This window comes from Zeus faber (genome assembly GCF_960531495.2).
Source record: "Zeus faber genome assembly, chromosome: 11".
Classification (NCBI taxonomy): domain Eukaryota; kingdom Metazoa; phylum Chordata; class Actinopteri; order Zeiformes; family Zeidae; genus Zeus; species Zeus faber.
Window position 1 is genome coordinate 28,351,767 of NC_137205.1, and position 23,315 is coordinate 28,375,081.

Here is a 23,315-nt window from a genome sequence, read left to right on the forward strand (position 1 = left end):
TTGGAAAACATCACCAACATTCCGCCTCCAGTTCGGTTTCGGATCCACGGAGTAAAGCCAACGACACCATGGAGGTCCCGGGCTCAGACAGCGACTGGAGGAGTCCGCAGTTCCGACAGAAAGTCGTGGCTCAAATGTGAGACCTTGGCCTTTCTGCCTCATTCTCCATTCTGCTTCCTTGCAAGCGCTGCGCTGCGCTATGCTAAGCTAAGCGCTAGGCTAGGCTATGCTATGCTAAGATAAGCTAAGCGCTAGGCTATGCTAAGCGACGCCACAGCACACAGCCTGAGACTGTGTTTAGCCCCGAAGCTGCGTGTGGAGCCCACCAGCCTGTTTAAAGTGAACCGAAACGAAGACGACACACCGGCAGGGGCTGAGTTTTAACATTCCGTCCGTTCGGTGTAATTAGACAAAGGGAATGGGAATAACCCGTCACCGAATTCAAGCATATCCAGGCTAAACGGCTTCATAACAGTCACTAATGTTGGTCAGTTGTCAGATCTGCCCAGTAGGACTGGAAAGTAAACTAGTTCTCAAAGTTAAGAGTTTTTGCAGTGAAATGATAAAAGGGCGAATTCAAGTGAGAAATAAGATCATCTAAATACGTTAAACACATCTACATACAAGAAAAGTAACCGATATACGCCACAAATGATAGAGGCAAAATGTGGTTATTTATATTATGTAACCTAGTATGTGCAGGTTTTATCGGAATTATACTGATGTACAGTGTGTTGTGCAATGATGCAGGTGGATATAAATACAGTCAAATACTGTATATTGTATATATATTACAGATGAATGTAAAGATAGTATTAGAATTAGTGTGTACGGATGAATTGGTGTTCGCAGCCATGTCACTGGGATGGTGGGGGGGAGCTCGCTCTGATCACCGTCCCATTTGGGCGAGATTGATCAAAATGGACCAAAATGTTGTAAAAAAAAACCAAAACACCCTCTCCGCCCTCTTTTCAGCGAGGAGGCGATGAGGAAAGCCGGAACCGCGCACACCAAGTCCAGCAACGACATGGAGAACCACGTCTACGTCAAAGCCAAATCAAGAGTAAGTCAAGACGAACGCAGGACGGGGGGATGTGCGCCCGGCACATTTATCACAAGCGCATGGCTTTCCTGCGTCTTTCACTCTGTATCATCCACCAATGTGTGAGCCTTTCCCGGTGCATTGGTGAGGATGTGGCAAGTTGTCGTTGCTCAAACCTGCTCCCTTGCTCCCTAGGAGGAATACTTGTCTCTGGTCGCGAGGTTGATCATACACTTCAGAGAGATTCGTGAGTATTATCTGGCTTTCATATGCATTTTTTTTATTATTATCGCTGTCTAAAAGTGAAATGAATTGTATTTCCTACAGCCAGCTGAAGTAAATAAAAGCTATAATTTCAACTACATTTCACATTGTCAATATTATATTAAGTTGGCACTTTGGTTGTGACCTTGTTTTTTTCTGTGAAACATGTAGAACATAGTTTTATAGTTTCAATAATATTTCATAGTTTGGCAGTAATTACTAATGGGCGTTTTGTCTTGATTTTCCAGACAAGAAGGCACATGGGGGTCCAGGTGAGTGCTCAGTTTTTCTTGGTATTCTCTGTTTGTTTTTCCTCTTTTATTTACCTTTCTTTGCCGCGATCCGTCCACTTCTAGATCTGAACTCACATGATTTCGGCCGTGCATGTTGGAGCTGCATAATATTGTCTCTTGTCTACCCTTCTGCTAGATCCCATGAATGCCCTGACTAACCTGACAGGGGTTGGAGGGGGCCCTGGCGGCATTGGCATGGGGCCTCGTCCCCCAGGTGCGCCGATGGGTGGCATGGGGGCCATGGGGCAGATGCAGATAGGCCAGCATGCCATGGCAGGGGTGGCTGGAAACCCGCAGGCCAGTGAGTGTGTTTCCTCCATGTGGTGTGTGTTTGAGTGCGGATCATTAACAGTGGATGCTGGCTGCGTTTGCCCCTCATACTCGAGCACTGACCAAAATCTGCCTGCTGAAGAGACACCCCTAGTTCTGGTATCGGCTTAAAACGATATGCAGAGAGTGTATGTTCCGTACCTCAAAGGGGCCCTATTATGCTCTTCCTTATTTTCTGTCTCATATATATATATATATATATATATAATGTTACACTGTGGGATGTTTTTATTAGACGTGGCCAAAGTGTCAAATAATAAGCTAAATGAATGACTTGGTAATTGCTCCGTTTTCAGAACATGATCACGCGCACAGGTATCGAAACCTGGTACCCCTACGGCACCGGTTCCTACACGATCGGTATCTACCAAATTGCAACGCAGATTTCACTGCTTCATTTTGGTGCCATGCCTGAGCTGCTGATTGAAATATCCGCCCTCCGGTGCTCTGAAACCGCCACATGCGCCTCTGGTGGCTTAGCCCAGTCGTTCTCAGGCTTTTTTTCGAACTGTACCCCCTCTAAGATCTAAATAGGGTACCCCTTCACTGTCATTTAAAGAAAAAAATAATAATCTAACATAAATTATGTACAGTTTGTGTCATATGTGTTTTTTTAAACATTACATATAACCAATATTTTTTTAATTTTTAACATTACATTTTTTTATTTTTCGGAGTATCCCCCTGCAGTATCCCAAAAGACCCCTAGGGATACAAGTACCCCCATTTCAGCCAATCAGAAAAAAAGAACTGGGTCGTGTTAGTTATTTATTCACATCTTCACTCAATGAAGGATAAATGGGTTTAGTTCATAAAAAATCTCTAAAATAGTGCAGATCTTAAATAAACATAGATAAATAAGAATAATAATAAATAGCTCCGGATCTTTTAATCCGTCTTTTCAGTCAAGCATTAAACCCCTCGAAAATAATATATCATTGGTCAAAAACGCAAGTATGTTTTGGGTCCACTGTGTGTCCTCTGAGAGAGTGATGGCGGCGCAATTTGCGCCCCTGTCTCCCTCTCCACATGTAATGGAGACATCGAAGAGGGAGCGAACACGTGTCCCGTTCCTCTAAATAAAGCAAATCAAAACATTGTGTTTTTATTTTAGATGTATTTTATCTTACTCAATTTCCTTATTGAACGAAACAAAATATGCATTGTGCGTAACAGGGACACTCTCAGCATCACTCTCATATACCCCCCCCCCCCCAGCTTGTCATGGATTTCTTTATATGGTCATCTGCTCCAGCCCATCCACGGTGCGTTCCTTCAAACAAAACCAATAAAGATTGTGTGTTTTTATTGTAGATGCACTGATTTTATTTTATTTTATGGCCTTTACATGAAAGAATAAATCCTTGCGTGCGAGTCCCAAGTCTGGGAACTGCAATCAAATTCAGAACAAACTTTTAAATTCGGCCTTGTACTGTACATCTAATATAAGTGGATGTTCAGCAACTGGGTTGCCGATTTCTCGCCTCAAATTTGTTCAGAAACAGATTTTGGTGGACTGATAAGGTGAAAGCAGTGAAAGTTACGGAGTAAATACAACAAAACCTGGAAGCCATGCTGAAACGCCATTGGCTCACAGAACCGGAACTTGGGCCCAAACACATTTGCTCACATAACATCACAAAACAATGGATTTAGAGGCATGTTAGAGTAGCGCTAATGCATAATCCAGTGGTATTTTCAGAAAAAAATAAAAAATAATAACGTGTTTTGGGGACCTCGGAGACCGATATTTATTTGTGTAAAGAGGAGCATAATAGGTCCACAAAAACAAAGCCAGTATACTGTTACTCATTTTCACCGGAAGCTTCTGTGGTTGCTGTCTGGGGAAGGATTTTCTATTTTTTGCTATTGGTTCACAGTGTGGCTCAGGAGGTAGAGAGAGGTCACCTGGTAATTGCAGGATTGCTGGTTCGAGCCCCGGCTCCTCCCGGCAGCATTACAAAGTGTCCGTGAGACACTGAATACCTTACTGCTCCCGATAAGTAATTTGGCACCTTGCATGGCTACCCCTGCTATCCATCTCTACTATTCTACTGCTTTTGAGTCTCAAAATTGTAATTCTGACTGTAGTCAGAATGCAAAAGTATGAACCAGGTCGAAACATCCCTGCAAATTAAAAAAGGCTCAAGTGGCAAAATAGCCTTTGAACATTAGAGTGTTCTGTCTTTTTGTATGCGAAAGAGGAACCTACCTCCAGCAGTCAGGAGCGATTCAATTGGTTCAAATGATCCTTTTGGTAATAACAAGCAATCCTATTGGTCAAACATCAGGGTGTGTTGTTGGAACTGGAAGCAAAGCAGGCTGGCTACTGTTATATGCCTGCCAGATAAATTTGGCTTGTGATAGTCGCCGTGCGGCTCGCTTGCGGCTTTCTCCTGAAAGACGCTGTGCACAAACCACCAGCGGAAACTGAAAGAACTGCTGTAGACATTACAAAGAAGTCCTGAGGGAAGGATCTGAATTATTATTCATTAGTAGGTAACTAGTATTAAAATTGTCCAAATCAATGGACAGAGACGACGCTGTCTCCTTCCATAAATTCAATGGAATCTGTTTTTTTTTTTTTTTTTTTTTTTTTGTTGTTTTTTTTGTGGTCACCCATGGACGAATGATACGGATTGTACCTGCGGACTTCTTCGCACGACTTTCCTTTGAAACGTGTCCATCTTGAATTGGGAGGCGCTCACCCTCACGCAAAATCACTGCGCGGTGCTGTCGCGAGTGCCACAATGACGCCATTTGTGGTGCGACACTAAACAACGCTATGGCTGCGGCGACTATAAACCAGGCTTAATGGACCTGGAGAACTCGCCATGTTACTCCCCCAAAAACCAAAGGTCTTGAGGCGATGGGCAGCTGAATTCTGAGAACCAGAGTCATCCTGATGAGAGAGGTGTGAAAGATCAGACCTGGGGTGGGAGAACCCAAATTTGGGGGAGGTGAATGCCGAGGCATGGTTCAGCGTTAACTACAGCGTTATTGTGAGTAACCGGAATTGGGGATGCTCCAGTAAACACTGAAATCTGTCTACAGATAGACCACCCTTAGAAGGGGGGTGGACCAAACACTATCAAGTAGCTACTTCATTGTTGATATGAAAGCGAAAACTATTATCTTTCTTGATAATTTATATCCTACATTGTACCACAGTTCTTTATTGACAAGCTACTGGTAAAGATGAGTATTTGGGCTTTCAAGACAAGTCAGGAAATCTGTAACACCAAGCTGACGGTTTCTCAGCTGTAGGATGTCTCTCTGTGTCTCTTCTCCTGTCCCTCTCTCCCTCTCTCTCTCGCTCTCGCTCTCTTTTCTCCTGTCTCTCATCCGCCTTGTAGTAGGAGGGCCAGGCCAGATGCAGATGCAACAGATCGTACAGGTTCAACAGCAGCAGCAGCAGCAGCAGTCCATCCAGTTCCAGCAGTTCCAACAGGTCCAGCAGCAGCAGAACGCCATGCAGCAGCAGCAACAGAACGCTGCCATGCAGCAGCAGCAACAGAACGCTGCCATGCAGCAGCAGCAGCAGAACGCTGCCATGCAGCAGCAGAATGCCATGCAGCAGCAGCAGAACGCTGCCTTGCAGCAGCAGCAGAACGCTGCCATCCAGCAGCAGTTCCAGGTACAGCAGCAGCTGAAGATGCAGCAGCTGCAACAGCAGCAGCAGCAGCAGCAGCAACAGCACCACCAGAACCAGCAGCAGGCAGCTCAGAATCAGCAGCAACAGAACCAGGTTCGCGAAAAAAATCGGCTTTCCTCTTTACAATAGGAACAAAGAAGTTAGCTTTGCATGAGTTGTAATTTACCAGGAAACCTAAAATGAGCTTCACTTTACTAACAAATACTTTTCTTTGTGATGGATCTCATAATAAGCAGATGAAAATTTCGTTAGAACACAAATTTCCCAACGAACTTGCCTCCTTTGTCTCCCTTCTCATTCACTTGTGCTATCCTACTCTTTATCACATCTCCAGATGCTCCCATCAAGAATGCAGCAACAGCAGCAGATAGTCCAACTGCAGCTCCAGCAGCAACATGCCCAGGCCCAAGCCCAGGCTCAAGCACAAGCACAGGCCCAGGCTCAAGCCCAGGCTCAAGCCCAGGCCCAGGCCCAGGCTCAAGCCCAGGCCCAGGCCCAAGCCCAGGCTCAAGCCCAGGCCCAGGCCCAAGCCCAAGCACAGTCCATCCAGCACATGGTGCAGGCCCAGTCACAGCCCCAGGGGGGGCAGATGCCCCCTCACTCCCAGCAGCAGCAGCAGCCTGGCATGGTACCCCAGTCTCTAGCTCCCCAGATGCCCCCCGCTCAGCATGTACCCATCAATTCCCTCAGCCAGCAGCAGCAGCATCTCAAGATGCAAGCCTTGCAGGTAAAGAGCACACCAAAGAGTCCTCAGTTTGTCCTTGGATTACGTAACAAAACATATCCGACTGTTGCATGAACTGTTAGGGGTTTGGATAATCATAAAATAATTGTATTTAAAGTGTATTCTGAAAGTTTTCTGACCCCTTCACTTTTTCCACATTTTTTTTTGTTACAGCCTTATTCTAAATGGGATTACATTTATTTTTTCTTTGTCAATCTACACACAGTACCCCACAATGACAAAGCAAAAACAGGTTTTCTGAATTTTTTGCAAATTAATTACAAATACAAAACCCTTTACTCAGTACTTTGTGGAAGCACCATTGGCAACGATGACAGTCTCGAGTCTTATTGGGAATGATGCTACAAGCTTGGCACACCTGTATTTGGGGAGTTTCTCCCATTCTTCTTTGCCGATCCTCTCAAGCGGTCAGGTTGCATGGGGAGCTTCTCTCCAAACACGTTCAATCTGGTTCAAGTCTGCTCTGTGGCTGGGTCACTCAAGGACATTCACAGAGTTGTCCCAAAGTCTTTCCTGTGTTTACTTGACAGTGTGCTTTGGGTCGTTGTGCTGTTGTGAAGGTGAACCTTCACCCGAGTCTGCAGTCCTAGGCGCTCCGAAGCAGATTTTCATCGAGGATCTCTCTGTATTTTGCTGCGATTCTGACCAGTCTCCCAGTACCTGCCGCAGAGAAACATCCCCTCAGTATGATGCTGCCACCACCATGCTTCACTATAGGGATGGTAGGCAAGGTGATAAGCGGTGCCTGCTTTTCTCCATACATACCGCTTGGAATTCAGGCCAAAGAGTTCAACCTTGGTTTCATCAGACAAGAGGATTTTGTTTCTCATGGTCAGAGTCCTTGACGTGCCTTTTGTCAAACTCCAAGCGGGCTGTCATGTGCCTTTTACTGAGGAGTGGCTTACATCCAGCCACTCTACCATAAAGGCCCGATTGGTGGAGTGCTGCCCAGATGGTTGTAATTCTGGAAGGTTCTCCCAACGCCACAAAATAACTGTGGATCTCTATCCTTCGGGTTCTCGTCACCTCCCTGACCAAGACCCTTCCTCGCTGATTGCTCAGTTTGGCTGGACGGCCAGATCTAGGAAGAGTGGTGGTGATTCCAAAATTCTTCCATTTAAGAATGATGAAGGCCACTGTCTTCTCGAGACCTTCAAAGCTGCAGAACGTTTTAAATATCCTTCCCCAGATCTCTTGGGACTCGACACAATCCTGTCTCGCAGGTCCACAGACAATTCTTTCAACCTCAGTGCTTGCTTTTTTGTTCTGACACGCTCTGTCAACTGTGGGACTTTATATAGGCAGGTGTGTGTCTTTCTGATGTCCAATCATGTCCATTCAATTTAATTTATCACAGGTCGACTCCAATCAAGTTGTAGTAACATCTCAAAGATGATCAATAGAAATAGGATGCCCCTGAACTCAATTGTGAGTGTCATAGCAAAGGGTACCAATATAGTGATATGATGCAGGCGATAGTTCAGTACATTGCTAGCATTACTGCAGATGCTGCACCCATCTGACTCATCCGCAAATCTTGCGCTCCTTTTTACCCTCACCCGACAAGCCAAGATACCTATGTTCCTCCACTTGCGTCAGCCACTCACTCCCCACCTTCTGGTGTATGTCGTCCACTTCTGCCGTCCCCCAAAACTGGGAGTGTTGCTTCCACCTCCTGATCGTATCCTCAGTCAAGGTCAGCACTTCCCTGCCTTTGCTGTTGACACCCTAGGCAGTGTCCTGCTTTACCTCTTGAGCCATCTGATGGTTTGCCAAAACCTCTACTATGACATCTTCTCCATCGCCTCCAGTCCACCGGGTCTTTCGGTTGCCACCATAATGACCACATTTTTCCACAACTCCTAGCAGCTGGTTCCACAATGGGGGCTTAAAACAGGATTGGACTACATATGCTCGGCCTTCTTTTGGTTGTGAGAGAAACTCCTCCAGAGAGGGGAGGTGAGATCATTCCAGGTACGGACGTCACAGTGAGGAATTCTTCCCATCGGTTGATAAACTTGTGACAACACCGGTGGTACAGGTAACACCAGATATTTTACAAGATAAGATATTTGTCGATACGCTCGTTGCTCAATAAATAGGCATTTTTGCACCGCAGGAACCTTTTCATAGTTCAAAGTACTTTTTAGAGGAACAGTCTTTTTTTGCCGAAGGGATAAGAGACGAAGGTGATGGGTAGGTATGGTGTCAAGGAGAGGAATGTGGAAGGACAGATGGTGGTGGATTTCGCCAAAAAGGATGGAATTGGCTGTTTTGAATACATGTTTCAAGAAGAGGGAGGAACACAGGGTGACATACAAGAGTGGAGGAAGATACACACAGGTGGACTACATCTTATGCAGGAGGTGCAATCTGAAAGAGATTAGTGACTGCAAAGTGGTGGTAGGGGAGTGTGTTGCTGGGCAGCATCGGATGGTGGTCTGTAGGATGACTCTGGAGGCCAAGAAGAGGAAGAGAGTGAAAGAAGATGCAAAGATAAAATGGTGGAAGTTGAAAAAGGAGAAGTGTTGCATGCAATTTAGGGAAGAGGTAAGGCAGGCAATAGGTGGGAATGAACGGTTACCAGATGACTGGGAAACAACTGCAGAAGTGATGAGGGACACACCCCAAAAGGTACTCTGTGTATCATGCGGAAAGAGGAAGGAAGACAAGGACTCTTGGTGGTGGAATGAGGAAGTACAGGAGAGCATAGAGTAGAAGAGGTTGGCGAAGAAGAAATGGGATAGAGAGATGAGGAAAGTAGACAGGAGTACAAGCTGATGAGAGAAGTGGCAAAGGAAAAGGCATACGACGAGTTGTATGAGACGTTGGACAGTAAGGAAGGAGAAAAGGACTTGTACCCATTGGCAAGACAAAGGGACCAAGCTGAGAAGGATGTACAGCAGGTTAGGGTGACGAAGGATGATGATGGGAATGTGCTGACTAGTGAGGAGAGTGTGTTGATAAGGTGGAAGGAGTACTTTGAGGAGTTGATTAATGAAGAAAATGAGAGGGAGAGAAGTGGATGATGTGGGGATAGTGGATCAAGAAGTGCAGTAAATAAGCAAGGATGAGGCGAGACAGCATTAAAGAAGATGAAGAGCGGAAAGGCAGTTGGCCCAGATGACATACCTGGGGAAGCTTGAAAATGTTTAGGTGAGATGGCAGTGCTGTTCCTAACCAGACTGTTTAACACCATCCTGGAAAGGGAGAGGATGCCAGAGGAGTGGAGAAGAAGTGTACTGGTACCCATCTTCAAGAATAAGGGAGACGTACAGAGCTGTAGTAACTACAGGGGAATAAAGTTGATCAGCCACAGCATGAAGCTATGGGAAAGGGTAGTGGAGGCTAGGTTAAGAGGAGAGGTGGGGATCAGCGAGCAGCAGAATGGTTTCATGCCAGGAAAGAGTACTACTGATGCACTGTTTGCTTTGAGAAAGCTGATGGAAAAGTACAGTGAAGGCCAGAGGGAGTTGCACTGTGTCTTTGTGGATTTAGAGAAAGCGTATGATAGTGTGCCAGAGAGGAAGTGTGGTATTGCATAAGGAAGTCGGGGATGGCAGAGAAGTACGTAAGAGTGGTACAGTATATGTATGAGGGCAGTCAGACAGTAGTAAGGTGTGCAGTGGGCGTGACGAACGCATTCAAAGTGGGATTATATCAGGTGGGATTGCATCAAGGATCAGCCCTGAGCCCTTTCTTGTTTGCAATGGTGATGGACAGGTTCACAAATGAAATCAGGCAGGAGTCTCCGTGGACGATGATGTTCACGGATGACATTGTGATCTGTAGCGAGAGTAGGGAGCAGGTGGAGGAGAGCCTGGAGAAGTGGAGGCATGCATTAGAGAGAAGAGGAATGAATGTCAGCAGGAGTAAGACACAATACATGCGCCTGAATGGGAGGGAGGGCGGCGAAAAGCTGAGAATGCAAGGAGTGGAGGTAGAGAAGGCGGATGAGTTCAAGTACTTGGGGTGGACCATCCAAAGCAGCGGAGAGTGCGAGAGAGAGGTGAAGAAGAGACTACAGGCAGGGGGGAGTGGGTGGAGAAGAGTGTCCGGAGTGATCTGTGACAGAAGGGTTCCAGCAAGAGTGAAGGGGAAGGTGTACAGGACGGTAGTGAGACCAGCCATGTTGTACGGTTTAGAGGCGGTGGCACTGACAAAAAGGCAGGTGGCTGAACTGGAGGTGGCAGAGGCGAGGTTGTTGAGATTTTCATTGGGAGTGACAAGGATGGACGGGATTAAAATCGACTACATAAGAGGGACAGCTCAGGTTGGACAGTTTGGTGGAAAAGTGAGAGAGGCCAGACTGAGATGGTTTGGACACGTGTGTAGGAGAGATGAGAGTCACACTGGGAGAAGGAGGGTGAGGATGGAGCTGCCAGGCAAGAGGAAAAGAGGAAGCCAAAGAGAAGCTTTATGGATGTGGTGAGGGAGGACATGCAGGCGCTTGGTGTAAGGGAGGAAGATGCGCAGAACAGAAGGTATTGGAGGGAGATGATCCACTGTGGCCACACTGAACGGGAGCAGCTGGAAGGAGAAGAAGAGTCTTTTTTTTTTTTTTTTTCCTGTCCGCACTGCAGGAACTAGGAATGTTCGTTGTTCTGAGAACTCAATTTTGAGGAATTTCTTTAGCTCTTACTCCATGGCAGGGCCAACCGACACAAAAGGAACATTCAGTGATGTAAGTTGCACGGTGATTTGTCCAGACCTAAGTTCACGGTCCCTTGTCCCCCGGCACACTGAGGACAGACCTCCCCGGTCGAGTCACATCGCCTTGGGTGCGGGCCAGCCCATGTACACTCAGCGGTAATAAACAAATAACCAATAAAAATTAAAACCAATAAAAATGGTATTGTGTAGATGTATTTATTTCATTTATTTTATTTTCCGACATTATTGAATTAATTCACGTGTGACCCGTAATCCCTGTGCGCTGTCCCGATGTGTGTCCGTGCCTTATGAAAGTCGGAACTTACTTTTAAATTACGTCTTGCGGATCTAATATGAGTGAAGATTCAGCAACTGGATTGCTTATTTCTCGCCTCAAATTTGCTCAGAAACAGATTTTAGTCGTATTGTAGCCTAATGTAAGATCAACGGCAGAAGTCAGGCTTTTCAAAATGGGGGGGGGGATTACAACTAAATTTGAAAATTGGCGACGGTGCCTTTACATGTTCTTTGCCAGGAAAACCCACATGTTCACCTTTTCTGGCGTAAGAATGGATCTTGCGGGGGTGACTATGTTCCCCACCGTGCTGAAACCCCCCTCTCGGATGTGCAGCTTGTTGCGCACACGCAGAGATATTTTTTGGCTGCCTATGCCAGCAGGGGATTATCGGTTGATTATCTTTCCACCAGCTGAGGGGATCCTCCTCCGTGTTGATGGCGGACTCTTGAGCGTAGATGGCGATCTCCGGGACTACCTTTTCAGGAACAGTTGCGGGTGTGGCTGTGGCAGCGCCTGCTTTCCGTTTTGATAAACTTGCTTTATTTTTGCTTTACTTGCTGTATTTTTAGTTTTGTTTTTTTTGTTGTTCAGTTTGTTTGTTTTTTTGCGCTGTGCCTGGGCGACGGCTCCGTCCTCCTCTTCATCTCCCTCTTCTCTCACCCCTAACCCCTTCTTCCTCTATCATCTTCTTGGTCTCCTCAACATTTGGGTCGCACTCACCCCGGTATCGCGGGTCAATGAATGTTGGCTTGGGCATAAGGTCCCGGCTTGCTCCTGGCAGAGCTTAATATTTCTCGTCCAGAATCAATATGATGCCGGCTTTAAGGTCGTCTTGTGTCTTCGTCAGTTTTGTGTCTCCATCCGATGGGGTCAATGTGGCCTCTTTAATCAGATGCAGCACGGGGAGTGGAGATGATGCGGTGACTTAATTCTCGCCCAGACAGAATGTTGGTCAGCTTGCTCACTGGCTTCAAGGATTGGTTCACCGACTGCAACACATCCTCGCCTTGTCACGTGAGGCTCACATTGGCTTTACGGCCATCTGCTGGGCTGTCGGAATCAACAGTTGAGACCAATTGAGAATTAAGTCTGAATTCCAAATCGTAATTCCTACTTGAAGTCCACCTTAAATCGATGTTCTTTTGCACTTTTCCAATAAGGGGAATGGGATTTTTCTGAATTCCCACTTCAGTGAAATGCAGCGTTATCTGTTTTGAGAATTTGAGTTTAAAATGTTTCTGACACCTTATGGCTCCTGCACTCCCTGCTTATACACCCCTCTGCCTGCGGGCTTGCTTTGTGTGTCTGTGTGTCTGTGTGTTTGTGTGTCTGTGTGTGTCTGTGTGTGTGTGTGTCCAGGCCAGAGCAGCCTTGCAGCAGCAGCAGCAGCAGGCCCAACAGGCAGCAGCGCAGGCCCAGCTAGCAGCCGCCTCGGCTGTCCCCGGCCAGGTAAGAGCACAAAGTGTGTGTGTGTGTGTGTGTGTGTGTGTGTGTGTGTGTGTGTGTGTGTGTGTGTGTGTGTGCGTGTGCACGTGCGCGTGTGCGTGTGCGCGTGCGTGTGCGCGTGTGAGCGCGTGTGTTTGCTGTGACGCGTCCCATTGTGCTCCCTCCTCCCAAGATGATGATCCGCACCGCAATGCAAATTCAGCCCCGACAGCCCCGGGCGGTGCCGAACCCCGCCATACCGCCCACAAACCCCGCCGCCCTGGCAGGACAGCAGATGCCACAGGTAACCCCCCTCCCCCGCCATGGGTGTAAAATATAAATGTAGAAGGATATACTGTACAGGATGATTAATATGTGCACAACAATGCGGGCATGGATAACAGGATGGGGCTCTCGCAAAAACAAAACGCAAATGGAAGTACAACTCCCACAAATCAGCAGTGAGTGTAAAATCAGCTTTAAAAAGTGGCGGTTCTGGTGCTTGGCGGTTTTTAGGTAGCTTTCATTCGACCAGTCGGTGTGGTTCAGTACTGCAAACTCCGCCTCCGCTCCCATCTCCCCCCCCCGAAATGTTCCACCTCACTATCCAGGACAGTTTTGGAACCAGGAACCCTCCAAGTGGAAACAATTTTGGGGCAAGGTTCCTCCTATGGTGGGGTGGGGGTGGGGGTGGGGAGGGGGAGGGGGGAGGGGGGAGGGGGAGGGGGGGAGGGGCTGGAGTTGCTAAAATCTATAAGTATTATATACTATATAGTATATATCTATAAGTATTCTATAAGTATTCCACTTACTGTATTACGTTTTAGGAGTCAGTTAGTCGGTCTATTAGAAAGGAATTTTCTACTTTTTATTTTATTTTCTATTTTTTCCTAGGACATATTGTGTGCTATCACCGGGGCGTTGCATTACATTGCATTACGTTGCATTACATTTCACTGCATATATGTATGGAAGTATGTATATGTATGTGACAAATAAAAAATCTTGAATCCCTAAAATTTCTGGTATGGCTCCACATTTAGTTCCTGTTCCGTGGAACTGATTGCTTTGCTGGGTGGGGGAGTATATTCTTTGTGAAAAGGTTTTATTTCAAGTAAAGCGGAAATGATTTATTATAAAGCCTCGTGAAGAAGCGGGATGGAAAGTCAGGGGGTTTTGGCGTTCTCAGTGACACTCCGCCCGCTGTAATGACTGTTTTTTTGTGAAGTATGATGTCAGCCGAGTCCCGCGTCTTACAGCATGCGACTCAGCCGTCTCGTCTCCTCCCCCCGACCTCTGACCCGCGCAGGTGCAGCAGCATCAGATGATGTCCTCGCCGTCCCCGGTGCAGGTCCAGACCCCCCAGTCCATGCCCCCTCCCCCCCAGCCGTCGCCCCAGCCTCCCTCGTCACATCCCGCCTCCACCGGGTGAGTCTTGACGGAGCGGCTGGCTGACGGAGCGCTTTCCCGGCCCTTCGCAAAAATCGCGTTTTACTTTATTTATTTCAATTATTTGCGATCGAAACAATCAATGCAGGTTGAATTAAATCTCCACATTATTGGTGTTTGTTTGTTTTGAGAATTAAAAAAAAAGAGTGAAACGCCTGAAATATTTCATGTTTCTGTGATATGCAGAATGTGTATTATCACAGGAAGTGATGACATGACTTCATTGGGAGTAAAGAAAAATAAAAAAATGAAAAAAAAATCTAGGCTTTCGAAATCCTGGAGGTTCGAACCCAGTGCAAACAGGGGTTCAGTTGCAGATGCTTTGAATCCCTCTCCAGGAAGAACATTTTGAGTGTTTCTGAAGACACAATTACCCCGCGAAACACTTTTGTTGGAGGCGGGTGGTCCTGATAACGACCTGATAGTTACCTTGGCCGACCTTAAAACGGTTATGCTGTTGTTATTCATCATCTTGAATTACTGTGTTTTTTCTCCCCCCCCACCGCCATAGTTCGGTTCCCACCCCGTCACCGGGCGGCTTCCAGCCCAGCCCCTCCCCTCAGCCCTCCCAGAGTCCAGCGTCGGCACGAACCCCCCAAAACTACGGAGTTCCCTCCCCCGGACCCCTCAACACCCCAGGTGCACCCCCCTTCACAAGCACACGCTCCGGCTAAACGCGCCTATACTCAAAATGGAGCTCTGGTAGATTCATGGAGGCAGTTACATTAAGAGACTTTATTGAAATAGATTTAAGTTGGCCGCCCTGTTGAGTCACAGCAAGAGGGATTCAAACCCCTGGTGTGGAGTTTGCACGTTCTACCGCTCGGGGTTTCCTCCCACCCCGAACGACGTGTTACAAGCACTGGATTCAGGGCTGGACTGTGGGTGCCCCCCTGTGGGTCTATTCTGTACTATTATATTGTGTTCTATCTGGTCCGATAATATTATTTCCTGTGGTATTCTATTCTATTATTTTCTCATCTTTTTAGTTCTCTTCTGTTATATTCTTTTTTTTTTTGTATATACTTGATTGTCTCTTCCTTCAATGTTACGGTGTCCGTTTACAATGTCATCGTGTTCCGTAAACCTGTGGGCATTTCATTATTTCGACATTTGTTTTTTGCTGTTTTTAACACAAAAACGGACAAGAAAATAATTTGTGGAATTTAACCACAAACTTTTGAGCCAAAATCAAATGTTTTACTTATACTACTTCTCCTATAAAGACCTACTTGGCTTTGTAGTAATGCTCCTGGCTCTATCCACCCTGTCCTTAACCACTGATGGAAAGAAAAGTGAGACTAAGAATACCTCCAGAAGAAGGCCAAAATAAAATGAATAATCATTAAAATATAGAACTAACTCGCCGGCTGTCTGAGAATATTCAGTTGTATTCCGTTCGGTTGTGGTCTATGTTTTCTACGGTAAACAAGCCTCTGTGGGCGTGACGAGCCTGTTGCCGTGCGCCGGTGTCTGAACGCAGGCTGTGCCGCCCCCTGCAGGTAACCCCAACTCGGTGATGAGTCCGGCGGGAGCCACGTCGCTGGAGGACCAGCAGTACATGGAGAAGCTCAAGCAGCTCTCCAAGTACATCGAACCGCTGCGCAGGATGATCAATAAGATAGACAAGAACGAAGGTAGAAACACCCATAAATAACACTGCCTGAGAACAAAATATGAAGCAGAGACACAGAAGGGGTTTGTAAATGTTGTTGTTTTTTTAGGGGGGGGGGTCTAATTTCCACTTATTTTAATTTACTTTTTCTTGTTACTTAATTATTTGTTTGTTTGTTTATTTTACAGACCGGAAGAAGGATTTGAGCAAGATGAAGAGTTTGCTCAACATCCTCACGGATCCCAACACGAGGTGCGTCAGGTTGTCTGACAGTCGGATGCAGCGTCTGAACAGTTTGGTTAAAAAGCCACTGCCTTAAAGTGCATTCATGTCTGGAATGTGATCTGGAGCGGTGTTCAATCCATTTGTTCTTAAAAAAAAAAAAAAGAAAAGCGCTGTACCTTAACAGCCCTTGGGGAAAAGGCAGAAAGGAGTTTATTCAGGTTATCTGCACGTCATCAAAAACGTCTGGAAAGGGGATTAAATGAGCTACTCAAAATGAGGCTTTTTAAATTGCATTTAAAACACATTCTTTTCTTTTTTAATTGAGTCGTTTGATTGTGTTCTTCTAAATTAGAAGAATATAAAGAAATTATTTATTAGACGAATAAAACAATGTCATGCCTCAGTCTACGCAAAATTTGCCATATTCCAAGACAGTGGTACCTCGATTTACGACTGCATCTACTTACGACTAATCCAAGAGACGAGTAGCGATAGTCGCGAAAATTTGTATCGACTTGCGACCAACTGCTCCAAGATACGAGTGTGGAAATTTCGGTGGCCATGTTCGTTCTCAGTCAGCGGGCGACCTACATGGTGTGTGCACGTAGTTCGTGGCTTATCGATATTTTTTTCATATTTACTGTGTTTGTGCTGTGTATTTTGTCTATTTTCACCCTTCATGATGAGTCCTAAGAAGAAGGATGATGGGAAAAAGAAAAAGGCAATGATTCCCTTTGAAACTAAGAGGGAAATCATAGAAAAATATGAGCGTGGTGTATATGGGAAAAATTGCTGCGACATACGACTGTTTTAACATACGACCGTTCTTATAGAACGAATTACAGCCGTAAGTCAAGGTTCCACTGTACCAGTAAATGTCTCATCTTCTTCATGAGCTGGGCGTCTGTTGCTAAGCTGTTCTAAGCTTATTTTACTATGACGGTGGCATAAAATGAAGGAAGAATGTTGAATCAGCCGTGCGGCGTGGTCCGTGTGTTGACCCGCCCTTGATTCTCCTCCCGAAACGGCAGATGTCCCCTGAAGACGCTACAGAAGTGTGAGATAGCGCTGGAAAAGCTGAAGAACGACATGGCGGTGGTGAGTCCTCGTCCTCCCGTCCCTTCCACAGCTTTTTCTCCGCACGCTTGTCTTTGTTCTGACTAAATACTCAACTCTGTTTATTTTTTTTTCCAAATAAAGATTTTTAAAAATCAACCGTAAATGTTTGACAATTAACTGTCTGCTAATGGGGCCATTTAAAATTATTTTTTCCATAGGAGAGATTGTTTTATATTCTAATAAGATGGATCTTAACTAGTGCCTCCAGGAATTTCACATTTTTTTGATCGTGATAATTAATGCAAATTCAACTAATCTACAATCAAAACTTATGACCCACATGTATGACTCTTTGTGGGTATTAGTTTCAGGTGACTTGCATCTTTTGCCAATTCCTGCAATTTCCTTTGCAAGATTTGAGAAAAGCCACTGCAGGATCAAGGGTTTTCCGTCGCAAAAAAAACGATCACAGAAAACCTCCCAGAGGGACGGATGCAACGCCGTTGTTTTCATACATGACATACAATAAGACATTTCTGACTTTCAAATTCCATTTCAATGCATTTTCATTTTAATTGTACTCGACACTCCTGTGATTGTTCTTCTTCCTCATTCTTCTTCCTCTTCCTCTTCTTCTTCTTCCTCTTCTTCCTCTTTTCTACCCGCTGCAGCCCACCCCGCCCCCTCCGCCCGTGGCCACCAAGCAGCAGTATCTGTGCCAGCCGCTGCTCGACGCCGTCATGGCAAACATCCGCTCGCCGGTCTTCAACCACTCGCTGTATCGAACCTTCTCTCCCGCCATGACCGCCATCCACGGGCCCCCCATCACGTAAGAGCCGAGTAGAGTCTAAAAGTCTTAAATGAATAGACTATTATGGTATATACAGATATGTGCAGTAAAGTGTCATGTGAATTAAGTGAAGTGTGTTTTTAGATATACAGTATAGTATACAACAGTACAGCACAGTATGCAGTAACCCTTTACAGTGATACAGTATGCAGTACAGTATGCATCATACGGTACAGTAAGGGAGTAGGGGCCTATGTGTGTTTGTCTCAGTGGGGGCCCCTGGTGAGTGCAGCGTTGACAGTCCTTACGGCGTGCGGGAAGAAACTGCCTTTGTGCGTCTCTGGGAGAAATTGTTCCCCCGTCACCAAAAATGTCACGACCCGCCCAGCCCCACCTCCACGCCTCTTCCCTGTGCGCCGAGCTGGAAAACAGAAGGCACGGAGGAGGAGGAACAGCTGCTCGGATGCTGTACATCCCCATCCATCCCGCCTTGAGACGGGAGAGTCACATCAATGTCACCCCTGCTGTAGTTCCCTAATTTCAAGGGAGCCGGGCTCGTCTATCCCCTTCGCAGCCTTGCATTGAGCTCACGCAGTGAGCGCGCCGCCCGTCATCATCTCTGTGCTGGACACGCACGGATGAAATGGGTGTTGGCCTTAAAATATGTCTTTGAAATTTGACCTTGGACAACCACACAAAGATTATTCTCTACACAAGATATTATACTATTTTGTAAATGTTTTCAAAAGTATTTTTCGCCCCCCCCCCCCCCCCCCCCCCCCCCCCCCCCCCCCCCCTCTAAAGTGGCCCCAACCTCGTCGGAAGCCGTAAGAGGAAAAACGAGGACGACGAGCGGCAGACGATCCCCAACATCCTGCAGGGTGAGGTGGCCCGTCTGGACGCCAAGTTCCTGGTGAACCTGGACCCATCGTACTGCAGCAACAACGGCACGGTGCACCTCGTCTGCAAGCTGGGTACGCTGGGAGGGTCTTCCCCACTACACACACAGTGTGTGTGTGTGTGTGTGTTTGTTTTTCTTTTTTATTTACAGAAATGACAATGTAGAAAATGTTGTTTTTGAAATAACACTATTGGCCTGATAATAAATGAGACTCATACCCCTTTCCCACTGCGCCAAAAACCTGGTAACATCCGGTATTTGTCGTAAGTGGGAAAGGTGACGCCCGGGCTTCAGTCCCGGTACAAATGATGAATGTTTTGAGTGTGGGGATGGCACCGTGGGGAGCACAGCGGAGATCCCCCACGCTCCCCGCCAGGCTCCGAGCTGCTCCAAGCACCACCCCAACCACATTTAACCTCCAACACATCAACTTCAAGAAGCGACTTCACTTGCTGCCTAATGTATCCCACCCCGTGACAGTATATACACATTGTGTGTGTGTGTGTGTGTGTGTGTGTGTGTGAGGGAGCAGTATACTAGTAAGAGCATTATAATTATATGAACAGTTATACTAATAAGGACAATAGTATAATAGTATAATAATATATAATTATAGCAATATGAATATTTCATCTAAGTAACACTTGAAAATTAAAATTGAAAATGAGTGACCCACAACCTTGATTACTTCAGTTCTACCTCAACAAATACTGCGTCTCGGCCCAGCAGTCATCTCTCTGCCAACTCGCTATCCCCATCTTGACTGATGCGGTGCCCAGTGCATCATGGGTAATTGTCTGTGTTCTCATCCCACATTCCAGACGACAAGAACCTCCCCAGTGTCCCTCCGCTGCAGCTCAGCGTCCCAGCAGACTACCCCGAACAAAGCCCCCACTGGGCCGACCACGGAGAGCACTACGGTAAGCAGCAGAAATACCAATTATAGTAATAATAATAATAATAATAATAATAAAATGGACAATAATAAGGATAATAATAACAATTAAAAGGATGATGATAATAATAATAATTATAATTATTATTATTAAGAATAATATAATAATAATAATAATAATAATAACAATAATAAGTATGATGATGATGATGATGATAATAATCATAATAATACTTTATCCTGGGTGCATTCATCCAGTGTCATGTGCTACATCCAGAGTTCAAAGTCTGCAAGTTTTCAAGGTTGGAAATGTGCTTGAAATTTGAAAATGTTTTGTTAAATACAATGCATGCTAGCAAAGAAAAACGGAGACAGCTGTTTATCCATTAATTATCCACTGGTGAAAAATGTGAAATCTGGTCACATGACTCCCACTAGAGCGGCGTTTCTGAAATGCAACGGCCAAATTTGTTCTTCGTCATGAAGTCACACGATGAAGATTTGAGCCATTCCAATTAATTTAACAATTTGCTATAATTCCTTTATAAATGGTTTTCAAATGGTGATTTGTGGTGGAAAGTGTGTGAGTGTAGCAAGTGAGAATCTGATCAAATTTGCTTTAATTTAATTTGACTGAACAGCACACATTTCAAAATAAAAGCACATCATTGGAAATTGGGTACAAATATGTACAGGACATATACATTGTACACAAGAAGTGGACGTATATGCCCGGTTTCAGATCGGGAGCCACCTGTTGAGAACCGCTGCACTCAAGCATCCAGGTGCTGGGGGGAAAAAAACGTTTCATGTGCACATTTGAAAGTTTTGGAGAAAGTGCTTGAGCAACATTTAATTTGACCGCTAACCGAGTGTGTACTTGTTTGTAAAACAAGTGATGGCAGCTTTCTCCCTCACCATCCCTCCCTCCACCCTTCCCTCCATACATCCCTCCCTCCACCCATCCCCCCACCCGCCCTCCCCTGCTCCAGGTGCCAACTCCTTCCTGCAGACGGTTCACAAGACCATGACCTCCAAGCTGCTGCTGCTCCCAGACAAGCACTCGGTCACAGAGCTGCTCAACACGTGGGCGCAGAGCATCCGACAGGCCTGTCTGTCCGCCGCCTAGCGACCACCGCCGCCTAGCAACTGCTGCCTAGCGACCGCATCAGCACCGCACGCCTACCAACCGCTTCTGTACAGACGCATCAAATAAACATTTAAAGGGAAATTTTAAACAAAATATATCTATATGCATTTACACGATGATGAATTGTGGGCAGTGCAGGTGGATCACAGTGTTACAGCGAAGGTACGGGGCTTCGGTGCCTTGCTCAAGGGCCACGCATGCCGTACAACTTATTTTTGTTTTTTGTTTATTGTTTTGGTTTTTTTTTACACACGAGCGAGCTCCTCCGCCTTGCGAGGTTGACCCAAAAAACCGAGCTGGGACATTTGGATTCGACGGCTGCACGCCCCACTCTCAACTCCCCACACGTCACATTTTTACATCTCGGGCCACTTTTTACATTTCCATCACGGTGCGAAACGTCTGTTTTCCAGGAGGCACGTTTCCCCGACGGAGCGCCGTGCTGGGTCCTCCCTTTGTGTCTTTAACATGTTTCCGCGCCGAGTGAGCGACCTTACATCAGAATAAAGTGACCGTTCACTCTTCCTGCAAGGGTTTGAGGCGGACCCTGGGAGTCCCACCGGGCTCAGCACTTAGGTTTACTTTGGTGAGAGTGGGCGACAGGACGGGATGATGGTCGGTCACCGTCCTTATTTAAGGTGGTTCGTCTTAAATTATCGTTGGGTTAGGGTTAGGGTTAGCGTTGTCGGATCGGTGTTTCACCTCGGCAAACGCTCGCATTTCAGCGCTTCGTAGAAGGGAAGAGCGACACGGTGCGTCGACAACAGCTCAATAAGGTCGTTCACCCGCCGTGCGGACAGCTGGAGGGGCGACGCCCGAGGACCTCAGCGAGCGCTCCTTTAAAGCTGCATTCGTCCTCATCTCAAAGTTCCGTACCGGATTAAAAACGTCACGTCTGACTCTGGGATCCGGGTCCGGGGGGTTCAAACGCTGCTTTTTTTCTTTTTCTTTTTTTTTCTTAGGTAGAGACACCGTTCCCGAGGCTTCCCGACATCACCGTAAAGAGTCCTCGAACGGCTGAATAATTAAATGGAAATGGCATCAAAGCGGCGGCAGGGCGTGTCCTGGGGCCCCGCTTCATTTCCCGTACAGGCAACACAAACTGTCCATGACGGCGACGGACGTCCTGCTGCCTCTGAAAAAAAAACGCAACGGATTTTGCACGGTTAAGACGGGCGGGCGCGGGGATTTTTATTTTTTTTGTTGTTATAAAATGCAATTTCTATTTTTTACCACAAACGATGGCTGTTAAGATAAGGAACTGGAAGCGGGTCCTTTTGAAGACTGTTTCACCGAGAAAGAGATGTGTATGTTTTGTAAAGATCCGAAGTATGTATTTACTCTTTTGTTTTGCAAAGTGAATAAATACTTCTCTGTTGATGGCGTCGTTATCAAGTCATTGTCAGATTTTCGAGGGACGGGTCCACGCATCGCAAACCGGGCTCGAAGCGCCACGCGGAGTCGTCCAGCAGAGGCAGCAAGGAGACTTCTCGACCCCGGTCCGAGGACGAAGATACCACATGAACGACCAGAAGAAGAACCGCTCGGTTCATCCCCGGCTCTAAATCTGTCCTCCGGGTTTCAACCCGTCCCAAGCATGGAGGAGCGGCAGGCGGCCACGTCACGGGGCCCGGGCCCGGCTCCATCCCGGGGGCCGACGCCTCACTCGGGGGCATCTGCAGCCGTGTGCAGGAGAGTGTGAGGAAAGTGTAGCACGCAGAGGAATCCCATGTGAACGGGGGGTGGGGACGTTGCCGCCGAGTTGTTCCCAGAAAAGGGGAATCGGTGTCGCATCAGAGGACTCGAATGATCTGCCGTTCTTTTCCACTGACGCACGGAAGCGTCTTCATCGAGTGAATGATCTGATGAGAAAACTCGGAGCCGATGCCCCAAAAAACAGCCGCTCGGGATCGTCATGAGGTGTGACAATTAAAGATTCTTCTTATTATTCTTCTTCTGACGCCGCTCCTCCGCCAGGAAAGCTGGTGTTCGGTCTCCTCTCGTCGTCCTTGACGCAGCGCCCGATTTAGGAGGTGGGTCGGGTTATCTCCCGACGAGGGGCCTTTCTGTGTGGGGTCTGCATGTTCTCCCCGTGCTCACACGGGGTTTCCTCCATGTATCGTTAGTAAGGACCCCCACCAAAAAACATACGGAACATCGTCGTCTGACCACAAAAAGGCTCCCTCCCCCAAGGTGTGGATGTTTCTAAAGGGGCTCCTATGTTTTCGGTATATTATAGACATTACGGCTTCGGCTCTGTAGCCTCCACTTGGGCGGGAGATTAGAATGTAAATGTCAGGAGTGAGGAAACGCACACGTCCTGAGGCTTTGAAACTCGGACGCAAAATTGAATAATTGTGTGTTTGTGCGCGTAAATGAAAGGTGCAGGTCATGCGCAGTTGTCTGCGGGGCTAGTGCTCAACTTTCTGCCACGTTCTTGTGAGGTCACACGTGTCCCTCCACCGCTGAGGTGAGAGGCCCCGAGGCAGTTTGGGATTCTTCGCCAACAGGTTCTTTGTCTCTCTC

At 46.7% G+C, this 23,315-nt stretch overlaps 1 protein-coding gene across 3 annotated transcripts; it reads left to right on the plus strand.

Annotated features, from left to right (window-relative positions):
* The first annotated feature begins 14 nt into the window (after positions 1 to 14).
* med15 (mediator complex subunit 15) lies at positions 15 to 22,110 on the plus strand. 3 transcript variants are annotated; one of them, XM_080009820.1, is made up of 18 exons: positions 15 to 136; positions 976 to 1,063; positions 1,238 to 1,289; positions 1,555 to 1,578; positions 1,736 to 1,900; positions 5,286 to 5,677; positions 5,919 to 6,311; positions 12,640 to 12,729; positions 12,899 to 13,009; positions 14,015 to 14,133; positions 14,666 to 14,793; positions 15,657 to 15,791; positions 15,958 to 16,021; positions 17,026 to 17,092; positions 17,725 to 17,882; positions 18,648 to 18,817; positions 19,566 to 19,664; positions 20,632 to 22,110. In XM_080009820.1, the coding sequence occupies exons 1-18, from the start codon at positions 69 to 71 to the stop codon at positions 20,766 to 20,768; spliced, it is 2,460 nt and encodes an 819-aa protein (XP_079865946.1). In that variant the 5' UTR covers positions 15 to 68; the 3' UTR covers positions 20,769 to 22,110. The 3 variants fall into 3 exon arrangements, with proteins under 3 accessions (XP_079865946.1, XP_079865947.1, XP_079865948.1); XM_080009821.1 differs by having other exon boundaries at positions 5,289 to 5,677; XM_080009822.1 differs by lacking the exon at positions 1,736 to 1,900 and having other exon boundaries at positions 5,289 to 5,677.
* The last annotated feature ends 1,205 nt before the right edge of the window (positions 22,111 to 23,315 follow it).

Excerpts from the sequence above, each read along its gene's own strand:
- med15 (XM_080009820.1), top strand. The coding sequence starts at position 69 with ATGGAGGTCCCGGGCTCAGACAGCGACTGGAGGAGTCCGCAGTTCCGA. Across the intron at positions 6,312-12,639 it reads TCAAGATGCAAGCCTTGCAG|GCCAGAGCAGCCTTGCAGCA; the intron begins GTAAAGAGCACA and ends GTGTGTGTCCAG. Across the intron at positions 15,792-15,957 it reads TAAGATAGACAAGAACGAAG|ACCGGAAGAAGGATTTGAGC; the intron begins GTAGAAACACCC and ends TTTATTTTACAG.